This window comes from Crocuta crocuta, unplaced genomic scaffold (genome assembly GCF_008692635.1).
Source record: "Crocuta crocuta isolate KB4526 unplaced genomic scaffold, BGI_CrCroc_1.0 scaffold556, whole genome shotgun sequence".
NCBI lineage: Eukaryota > Metazoa > Chordata > Mammalia > Carnivora > Hyaenidae > Crocuta > Crocuta crocuta.
The window spans coordinates 4,056,297-4,068,399 of NW_027527436.1; the positions used below are offsets into that span (position 1 = coordinate 4,056,297).

General features: G+C 36.6%; 1 protein-coding gene across 1 annotated transcript in view; it reads left to right on the forward strand.

Moving 5' to 3' along the window:
- The window catches only part of SPATA17 (spermatogenesis associated 17), a 181,913-nt gene that overhangs the window by 33,657 nt on the left and 136,153 nt on the right, over positions 1-12,103 (forward strand). Inside the window, exon 5 of the mRNA XM_077759492.1 lies at positions 8,350-8,453. Coding sequence (XP_077615618.1) covers positions 8,350-8,453 — 104 coding nt within the window. The remainder of the gene's footprint in view (positions 1-8,349; positions 8,454-12,103) is intronic.

Sequence of the window (12,103 nt, forward strand, 5' to 3'; positions counted from 1 at the left end):
AAGTGCTCTACCTCTGGCAATAGTCCCATCCATTTATTGTGGTGATAACGCACTCTCTCTCCCTTGCAATAATTCTTTCAAATAAAGTCTCTCTTGCTATGTCTGGATTTATTTTTTATTTGATACTTTCCAGGAGAGAAGACTTGAGCTGATCCACTAAAGATGCATAGGAATTTTTGTGAGCTATGTGGGGGATGTAAACACTACTGTGGGAATTTATAATAAAAACACTTTTCTTAGGAAGATGTGCAAAGACTGCCTTCAGAGGTTTGGATGAATTGACTTAGTAATAGACTAAGTACTTACTACACGTTCCTAAGATGAGGAGTCAGGAGTGAGGCTTACTTGCATGGAGGACAAAATGATTGCCTAGCAAAGATAACATTTTAGCGCTGGTTGATCACAGTGACCAGAACTAAATTTATCTGTAATAAGTGAATTTTTGCAAGATGGGGCTCGGAAGACTTTGCTTTCTGTAGGAGTGAGTGGCTGAAGAGATTGGTGTTTGGTCCACACCCCTTCATGTTGTGCACATCAGAACGTTACAATCCTGGCTGGATACCTCTCACTGAAGTTGTACTTCTGATACTGACACCTCTGCCTTTTCAGTTCATCAGCTACCGAGTAACCTTGTTCATAATAACTATCCCTTAAATGATTTAAATATGGTTGGCTGTGCATGTCCAGGAAGAAGAATTTCTAAGAGTCATAGATAACTACCAAAAATTTATATGGCCAATAATATTCAGACAGATATATATGTAGATTCAAATCATGAATAGGATTTTCACATATGATAGAAAAGAAAACTTTGGTCTTAATTTGCTGTATGTACTGAGCCAATTACAGATTATATGTTTGACTGTTGACCCTCAGCCTGACACATAAATTAACATCAATTGCCAAAGAGGCTAGTGGAGAATTCCTGAAAAGAGAGGGATTTTAGAAATTTTTTTTTAACCTATCCATTCCTGTACAGAGGCCACTTTTTTTATAACGAAGAATAAATTATAGGTATGTGATTTTTTTAATATAATAGGTATTCACATCCCGATTTGCTGCGTTTATTTTTTAAAGGGTCACCTTCTCCTAAAGACCTTACGACCCCCCTGCCCATGTAGAATTGATCACTCTCTCTTTTCATATCCTGTTTTACCATCGACATACTTCTATTATAGAACCTGTAACACTTTATTATCCTTACTAATTTACATGCCTATTTCCACCCCCCACACACTGTAAGTCCCTTGGGGCCCAGATCCTATCTTCTTAGTCTTTGCATCTACAGTTCCTGACTTATGGTAGGTGGTTAAATAAATGTCCCTGAATAAATCATGAATGTTGGCCCATTCTCTTCTAAACAAGGAGTTAAAAGGTCATTTGTTTTAAGTACTTTTTGTTTAAGTCCCTCAGTGTCTTTGGAAATTATTTAGGACTTTCAGACTTTTTTGAGAATCTGATGAGGTCACGTGTTAGAGATAAATTGGATATGGTAAGGTGATATTTGGTTACTGCAATTCTCACATGAATGGAAGATCTCATGAACTTTAGGACCTTTCTAAAGTACCAGAGCATGTACAGGTTTGAAGGAGGTTTGCTATGATACAAGCTACTATCAAAACCCACAGTATGCCTTTTCAAAATCTGTTACTGATATGCTGCTAGGCCAGTGACAGACAATTAATACCGCAATAAATTGCTCAATAAATTTTTATATTAGCTCTTGGGGCCTTATTCCTCCTATTTCTCTGCAGGACACTTTATTGCCTTTTGGTCTTTAATTCGACTTTACTCCAGATTAGAGTTCTGTTTTTCTTCCAGCTTCTTGGCTATTCCATTGTGGATCTCCTCTAAATTTGGCCCCCTACTTTTTTTTTTTTTAGTTCTCTCTTTTTGAACAGCTTTTAGTATCTTTTTAAATTTTTTTTTAATGTTTTATTTCCAGGAGAGAGAGAGAGACAGCATGAGCAGGGGAGGGCCAGAGAGAGAGGGAGACACAGACTCTGAAACAGGCTCCGGGCTCTGAGCTGGCAGTCAGCACAGAGCCCGACGCGGGGCTCGAACCCACGAACCGCGAGATCACGACCTGAGCGAAAGTCGGACTCTTAACCGACTAAGCCACCCAGGCGCCCCAACTTTTAGTATCTTATACAAATGTCATGAACTGATTCAGTTGCTAAACTCATTTCTCTCTGTATCCGATTTAGATATGCAATTGTGTATCCTTTTACAGCCTCGCAAAGAACTGACCCTCCATTTCTGATGCCAGTCAGCTTCTAACTGGGTGTCACCTCAGGTTCACCAAACACTGGGCTTAGCATCTCAGGTGAATATAGTCAGCCTCAACCTTGTCTTTGAGGCTCTTATTTCCCCAGTAGGATGACTCCAGATTCTCACACTTATGACCTCAGTGTGTGTGTGTGTGTGTGTGTGTGTGTGTGTACCCAATATAGCTGGCATATATCTGAGTACACCTTAGTCAAACTAAGCTCCCGATTGCCAGTGGGAGCTATATGTCTCTGAGGCCAGTAAAGAAAAAGATTGAAATACCGTATCTTCTCTTGGTTAGTCAAACCATTAGTAAATAATAATAATGACTTAGCAATTACATAGGTGTTACTCCCTTCCGGGTACCAGTCTAAGTTGTGTAAATATTTTAACTCTTCTCTGTAATCTTCACAACCAACTCTTAGAGGTAGGTATCATGTTTTCAATTTGAGAGATTAGGAAATAGAATCACAGAAAGTTTTCTTGCCCGAGGTCCCACAGCTCATAAGTGATAGTGTTAGGAATTGAACCCAAGAGGTCCGCTGCCCACATTTGTGTTACTTGTGACCATTTGTACTCTGATCTTTACTGCCAGTCTTCTCGTTTGCTCAGCATCTTGATGAGAACAATTATGTGTACCCCGGACTGAGCACTTATGGAAACTTTATTACTCATGCTCAAATTTTCCTGATTCTCACAATTCATGAGTGTCTTACCAGTACTACATTTTACTCAGGGAATTCTAAACTTAGTGACGATTAGCAGGAGACGAAGTTGAGTGTTACGAGCTTTCCCTTGCAGGCAGAATTTTGGCTAGCTTAGGATGACAAACCTCTCCTTGTAAAAGGATAGTCAAGCGGTGTGGCCTTTACCTATCGCTCTTCTAGCATCAGAATTCATCCTCCGTCATAACCCTAGGACTGCTGTTTTCAACTGCTAATCTCTCTATACATAAACTCTTAGAATATACTGGTGTTTAGTCAACTAAACATAATGAGGATACGTAATCTGTCACGGAATTTGGAAGTTAACAAAGGTAAACTCCCTGAAAATTATACGTTCCTTATACTGTTTTCTGAACAGCCTCCCTTGGGCTGTCTTCTACATCTTGAGTCCACTTTGTCTGTCTCTCCTACAACACCTGGCACCGTATCAAATGAATGTAAATTTCAGGAAGTGCTACTGTTCAGTATCTTGGAGATCTCTTAAAAAATATGGTCCGTCAGACTTTTTCTTCTCACTTTGAAAATCCGTGAGGAATGAAAAATGGAAATAATCATGATCTTACAGAGTTTTAAAGGAAACTACAGGTATAATTGATTATTTCAAGTAGAATTCCTTTTATCTTGTAAGGCTTGTACATGTTACTGATCCATCGTGTGTATTATGTGATGATATTCTTCTGGAACTCAGAGAGTCTTATCTGATCCTTTATTATTTCAGTTATTTTAAATGATTTCTCTTGAAATTAGTGCCCCAAAACATTTTAGTTCAGATAGAAATCCTCACCTTAGGAAAATTAAAAGACTGCAATAACGAGAGGATCATTAGATTACAGATCACTTAAAACAGCTGGTTTGCAAAGTGACCATAATGTTATTGGTTCTTTCTTCTTACAGGCCTGGATTTGTGTAATACAAATTTTAATTTACAAACATTAATTTAGCTTGAAACATTAAATAACCATTTTCTTTTGTTTCCCACTTATGTCTAAAAATAAATATGTGAGAAACGATTATATGGTGGCTTTACTTAAAAAATAGTTAAATATGTGTCAGATATATAAGGATTCATTTCAATCTCCTACACCGTTTATAATCCTATTTTCATATTTATAACACTATAAAGTATGTATGGTTAGAATAATGACTCCATGATTAGATGGATAAACAGGTAAAGTAATTCAGGAAAAAAATACTGAAGTTCTCTTATACACTAGACTTTATGTTAGGCTCTAGGAATACAAAATAAATAAGACACAGTCTTATTCACACAGAGAAAGATATCCCAAAATGTCAGCCTAAGGAATAAGAGGAAAAGGATTATACAGACCACCCCAAGCTTTTGCCTGATGATGGACAGATATTTAAATGATGGATCGCCATGCAAAAGAATATCTCTTCTCCACTCCTGCTATTTCTAGTACCAATATCATTGTGAAATGATTAAATACATTTGTAGAGCAAAGGAGTATAAAATCAGAATGGGAAAACAATATTAAGGAGAAGAAACTGCAGATGGAATGAGTATCCAGAGTCTTCTATTAGTTAAAAATATGTAGTTAAGATTTCCATTCATATGTGTATGTTTCTGACATGATAATGCATCAACACAGAGTATGAAATTTGGATATTACTGTTTTTTAAACACCTTTGAAACTTTAGTAAACTTTTCTACTTTTCTGATCTTACTGTATAATCTAGAATGTTGAAATTCTAAATAATGAGAGTATCACGAGTAAGAGTTCCACTTATATGCTCTCATATACATTTAGAGCATTAATACTGGGTAGGTTATTATCAGTAATAGAAAATTCCCATGTCTTCATTTTAATTTTAGGTGAGAGGCATTATGGTTTTTCTCTTTTGATAACATTAAGGTTACTGTGAATTTTGAGGAATAAAAGTAAACCAATAGAGGGAAAATCTTTTCTATGAGCAGATGGCTTTTGGTATATCAAGATTTTGCCATTTGTTTTAGTGCTTAAAATAAACATTATTTATAAAACCACTTACATTTTGATGTTAGTTAATGAGGAATATGCATCATTGATTTGACTAGCTTAAGAGGTCATTTAGAACTTGCCCGTTAACAAGCTGTAATGTGCTGAGCACACAATGACTTTGTTTAAAATTATCTATTCAGAGCTGATCAATGACAATAATTGTTTTATACCAATCACTTCTGAAAGTTGCTAATTACTTTGAAGGACATGAATACTAGCCTTTCTTCTTCTTCTTTTTTTTTTTTTTTGAAGTCATAACCCATTCACCTTGAAATTAAGAAATGTTACGGAAAAGCATCTTGCCTACTCAAAGAACTTTTTAATTAAAAAGTTTATTCACTAGTACTAGGATATCAACAGGAAATTTAGGTAAAATTGGAGATGTCCTTTGTTCTTCGAATAGAAAGGATAGTAGAGTCTCCACAGTATTCTATCTTATGTCAGTTAGTGATTGTTAAACTGGGCTCCTTACAATATAGGAAAATGGTACCTTCTAAATGAAAGAACACGTACACAGACTTTTCCATTTTAGGTAGTGCATCCATAAGATGTTTTAGTGAAAAGAGCCTGGGCCTATGCACAAGGTTATCATGAGAATTAGAGCAGTTAACATAATACCTGGAGAATTCATGAGCTCAATAAATTTTAGATCCTTCACTTCACTGGATGGCAGTGTCTTCACCAGTCCAACAACCAGTTTCTACTTTTACCTACTACCGCTAACAAAGCCATTTAAAGATTGATTATAATTTAATGTGGATGACTTAACCATTACTTGCTCAGTATTTACTTTAATATCCAATTGTGAATAAAAGGATTTGTCTTGAAGGAGAATTTTAGCCTGCCTTGGAGTAGAGGTCTAGGGAGTTTGAATATTGGAAGATACCCTGAGAACATAGCAACTGTGGACAGTCTGGAAGTGTTTGGTGCTGATTCTAGTATTTGCCTGGTTTGAAAGTGGGAAGAAGCCCATGGCACTGGCTTCTTTAGGTATCCTTCCTATTGGCATTGATTGTTGATTCAATTTTATTTTTGTCCTTTCAGACTTCTTTTCTCAGAATGGGTACCCACCACTCTAGTGTGACCTAATTATAAATCAACAGCTTTCCTTTTTCCTTCTCAGTACTCCGGCATGCATCTTTTATATTTTCTGGCACATTTAATCTTATTTTATTTAGAATTTAATGATGTTTTCAGGTTATAATAGTTCCTTCCTTAACACTATTTGATATTCTAATATTTTCCCATTCTTCCTGAGTCACGTCTATTGCCAATGATGGATTTTGTGTCAGTACTATTGTTTGAAACTCTTCTCTTCTTTAATACAGTTATTACTGTACATGCAATAAAAGTATGGTGAAATATTTGAAGCTATCCAACTCTCTGTATGACTGTAGGCAATCATTTAGCCTAGGAATCCATGTCCTCTTCTATCAAATGAGAGTAATAATAATCTTTACCTCAAAATAATACTGTAATGATTAAATTAGATGAGCCAGGAAAATATTCACTTATTTGCATGTATGATTTATATACTTATACATATTCCAATTGATTATTCTTTTTCATTAGGAAAGTGGTTTGTATCAATTCCTCATCTTTTGTTGTTGGCTCTGATATAATTTTGGTCAAATTAGAGGGAGACAGTTTCTAAAATTAGCATATAACCTTAGAAAAATTGACTTTTCTTATTTCATGAATTTCTAAAATAAGATCATTTGAAAAATATTTGGAAAGACACCTTTTATACCATTTTTACACTAGGTTGCTGTTCTACTTGTTTGTTCTACTTTACTTTCTAGAATTATTATCTCTGATTCCATTGTTCTTAACAAGCTATGCTGCATGTCTTCAATTCTTGTAGTCATTCTCATACTGGGAGGTTGACTAAACCAGTTCTTCCGAACTTAAAATTTGCTGTATTGCAGGTTGTAAAATACCCTTTAAATGGTCATGTTTTAAAACACAGAAAAATACAGCATTCAAGTAAAACATTTTTCCTGTTTATTCTTATTGATCTTGCATTCAAATTATAAAAAAAATTTTAAGCTCAACATATTTAGTTTAAAAAACGTAGACCTGGGGGATAAAACCCAATGGACAAATGTGGAGTATCTAAATTAATCACCCTTTCCTATTAAATAATGTTTAGCAGGTGTGTGTTCCTAGCTTAGCTAGCTGTGCAAAACATTGGAAGGACTTCATATCCAAAAAGAGAGTCACTCATAAAATCTGAATAATTCAAAATTACATGTAAACTGCCGTAACATTTTTGGGAATGAGGCTAAGTATTCATGCCAGGCTAAGTTAATATTTTTCGTTTTTTCCTTTTTCTTCTTTCTCTCTCCTTTAAAGAAATTGAGGTGTTTTGGCTTGTTTATTTTTTTCCAAAAAATAAGATCTATGCATTATTATTTTTTTTGCTTTGAGTTTTTCCGATAGAGATTATCTTAGCAAAGATAAAACATAAGGAGGCTGATTCTCATGATTTCTAGAGCATACTAAGACATCGAGTAGCCCACTTAAGTGGTTTCTCTTAGAGCCCCGAAATATGCCTCTCATCTAAAAACAAAAAACCCTAGGTACTTTCAACAGAAACGTTCATTTATTGACACTTGCATTTCAGTGTGCCCAGTCCTGTACGGTGATGGTTTGGAGAATGGGCTCTGGCGTCCTGGTGTAATTCCTAGACCCATCACCAATGGCCATGCAGTTATGGAGAAACTGTACAACTTCTCTTTTTAGCAGTTTCCTCATCTGTAAATAAGATAAGAATATTTCTCGTAAGAGTGCTCTAAAGACTAAATGGCCAAATAAAAGCAAAACTCTTAGAATAATGCCTCACATAAAATAAAAACTCAATAAATGGTAGTTGTCGTTACTGCTAAAGAACCATTGAAATGTCATGATGAAGATGTAAGATAACATTTTGTTTAAAGATTTTTGGAAATTTTAAAAGCCCATATGAAAATTGATTTCAGTGAGACCAAATACAATCTTCAAGCCAGTGGATTATGAAAAATTAAAAACTCCATTTGGTCAGGAAATAGAAGTGGTAGAGATTGATAAAGCAAATTTTTAATTGTTCAGTAGGTAATTTCACATATAGTGTTTATGAAAAATTATAAATATTTTAAACTACAATAACCAGTAAGTATGTTCTATTTCTTAATATTTTATAATAAGTCTGAGTACAATTTCCATTTGCAACTACATATACTGTTATGTAAGTGGAAAAGCCTAAGACTTTATTTGATGTGAGGTATCCTCCATCATTGCCTTGATTTTCAAGACCTAGTAATGTTTTCACTAAAAATGTTCACGGGTATATTTTATCTTTGTGTTTACCTCAATAGATTCAGAAGCAATGGCGAGGCTATCGAATTCGGAAATACTGCTTTAATTATTTTTATTTGAGGCAGTACCTGAGAGCTGTTTCAGAGACCAATGATGCAATTAGGTGAGTGGTCTACTAGTGAAAATTTTAGAAAGGTTACTTAACAGATATTGATCATTACCATACTTCAAAATACTTGCTAGAACTCAGTGATATTTTAGGTAGAAATTTATTGATAAGATAGAGATGATGGTTCTACTTACCTTAAAAATTTATTGTTTTGATATTTTAAAATATATTGTATTCATGACTATAAATTAGATTATTTATGTGTACAGTAGGCCTATCTTGGTTGTATGCAAAATAGTTTCAGAAAAGTTAACTCATTTTGAGATGGATGTATCTGTGAAATGATTCCATAGATGAACATTTAAATATGATAAGCCTCAGATGTATTTTGAGGAATATGTTCAATAGCAAGAAATTAACCTCTCAAAGGAGAAAACACCATGGAGCATAATTAAAATGGACTGCTTTACTACTGTCGGCTTTTATTTCTTTGAACACATAGAAAGCACCTGGATTTAGGTCATAGGATGATGTCTTTTGTAGATTTATGCAAAGTAAAGCTATTGTAACACTATTCAATCAACTTTACCAAAGCTCTAAGTATTAGGTTTTCATATACCTTCAAACATAGTTTTTTCCTCTTGTAATATGCTCCATTCTAATAATGTATAGGTGACCATAGCTTATAATACTTTTAGATTAAAAAGGAAAGAATAACTAATAACAGTTGCAATTTGTGTAGTTGTTTTAACTTTTTTCATATGCATTATCTTCTTTTACTCTTAAAATTCTTTGAACTAGAGAGAACAGTGGCACAATAAATTGTTAAAATAAGATTTTGCCTGAGACCCTAACGCGATATATAAGAAATATCTAAAAACTGATTTTTCCAACTTTTAAATTGGGATATGTTGTGTATAGAAGAGGATCTGGTCTTTGGAGATTAAGTGTTGGCTCTTTGTGAAGTCGATTTCTTTGGAAAAAGCACTGAAGATTTGAGAGGATTGCATCAGGATTTGGTCAGTTGGAGAAGTTGGAAATCTCAGAAACGTGGGCCACAGCAGACTGCTACTTGATTCCAAAGTCCTGGAGATGGGGGCCTGGCTCTCTGCAGATGGCCGGCATGAGCCTGTCAGGGGAGAAGGAGCTGGCAGAATATGCAGGAGAGGGAATTTGAGCGGGGCTGGGACTAAAATAAGACAAGGAAGGCTCTTAAGGCACAGAAATTGAAGAGGTGCTTCCTGGCAGGGTCGTGCAAGTGCCAGCATTGTACTTTTACATCCAAGATGGCATCCTTAAATTTTACACTGGAGAGGCCTCTCTTACTTCACCCTAGTCCCATTGCTGAGTAGGAGAAGGTCCTCGAAGAGACAGATAAGTGAAAGGCAGGTTTTGAAAAGGTCTGTGTTTTCTATTGGACAAGAAATCATTTCCATTCATCCTTATCTTCTCCCTGGTTTTACTGTATATATTTTTAGTTACCAAGGATACCTGGTGTATCAGTACTGACAATTAGCTTTAGTCTGATATTCTTTGCCATACTACAGACTTATTCTTTTTTCTACTTTAAGTGTTTTTAAGCTGGTTGTGGCAAATGCTTTTGCATTATCTGCTAATCTAATCATACATGTTGTTTTTCCTTTCTGACCTATTGACATGTTATAAAATGCATTTTTCTTAAATAAATAAAATTGTTGGCCAGTTACAGGTACCTTATTGATGTAATTTACGTGATACAATACGGCTCTCAAAGCCCTTTCCCTTCCTTAGGGGGGTCTGCCATGAAAACAACATAGAGGTTGAGAGATTCTCACGTACTAGGGGATGAGCTGGGACAAAGACTCCCTGGCAGTTGAAAGACTGTCTCGCCCAATTGTGCTCTCTCTAGGGCTTGTGGCCCAGAGGACTCTTGTTCCATGGAGGCCACATGGACCATAATGTTCACTATCCGGTTGCTATAGCCAAATTCATTACTGTACCAGAAAATGAGTTCGACAAAGTGGTCACTGAGGGCAATGCCAGCCCCAGCATCAAAGGTGGAAGAGTGAGTGTCATAGTTAAAGTTGCAGGAGACAGCCTAGTCCTCATTGTAGCCCAGATGCCCTTGAGGAGGCCTTCAGATACCTTCTTGATGTCATTGCATTTGCATTCTCCAGAAGACAGGTTAGATACATGACTGACAGTTAAGAGTGAGGACACAGAAGGCCATGCCAATGAGCATCCCATTCAGCTCTGGAATGGCCTTACCCACAATCTTGGCAGAGCCAGTAGAAGCAGGGATAATGTTCTGGGCAGATCCTTGGCCATTACACCACAGCTTCCCAGAGGGGCCACCTACAGTCTTCTGGGTGCTAGTGACGGCATAGACTGTAGTCATGAATTATTCCACAGTGCCATGGATGACCTTGGCCAGAGGGTCACACGGTTGGTGGTGCAGGAGGCATTGCTGACATATTTATCGTAGTTCATGCCAATCACAAACATGGGGGCATCAGCAGAGAAAATGACTCTCTTAGCTAAACCCTTCAAGCTCAGCCTTCTCCACAGTAGTGAAGATACTACTATGCAGTAGTGGGCCCTACAATGTATTTAGCACCAGCATCACCTCATTTGATGTTGGCAGGATCTTGTTCCTGGAAGATAGAGATTGGGTTTTTTCTATTGGTGACAAGTTTCTCAGTCTCTGTCTTGGCTGTGCCACTGAATATGCCATGGGTGGAATCATACTGGAACAGGTAGATCATATAGGTTAAAGTCAATGAAGGGGTCATTGATGGCAACAGTATGCACTTTGCCAGAGTTAAAAGCAGCCCTATGGCCAGGCACCCACTATGGGCAAATCTGTTCACTCTGACCTTCCCCATTACATCTCAGGGACGTGAATGGCCCTGCACAAGAAGGTGGAGCGGTTTGTTGAACTGGGAGGAACAGAGGAGATATACTAATATTAAGCCATCATTGCGTGCTAGGAATATCTCTAAGCCATTGTTATTTCTTTTGATTTATTAGTAACTATATCAATGTTTTATATAGGATACTTACATTCACTTTTGTATGTATGATTAGTTATAATTTCCTATCTTGTATTATAATTTACAGGTATTGTTATCAGGGTTTTGCTCTATTTATCAGATTAACTGAGTGATCATATGGTATGGTGATTGAAAAGGAAAAAGGCTACTCTGTTTTCCGTGTACTCAATGCTCAATACTTGTACTCACTAAATGTGTGGGCTTTGCATGCCAGGCAATCTCAGGTACCAGTTAAGTATCCTACAATGTGACTCCGTTCTAAAACTAGTTATCTGGTGATGTCATCAGTTCCTACAGATGAAGGGCTCAGTCCCATAAGAGTGTCTCACTCCCCGTCCCCACCCAAACTGCAGATGTCAGTCGCAAATGGTATGTCCCCAGGTGACCTGTAACTCCTGTCCAACTTCGCTACAAATCAGAGATTCATAGGACCTCCTCCTGAAGATCAGTCATTTGCTAGAACCACTCAAGAGCTCAGGAAAACAGTTTATTTACTGGAATGCTGGCTTATTATAAAAGAACACAACTCAGAAACAGTCAGGTGGAAGGGATTGCATAATGCAAAGGACCGGTCATCCCCCTGGTACCTCCATGTGTTCAGCGACCCAGAAAAATCTCTGAATTCTATAAAGAAAGAAAATTTCATGGAACCTTCCTTAGGTAAATATGATT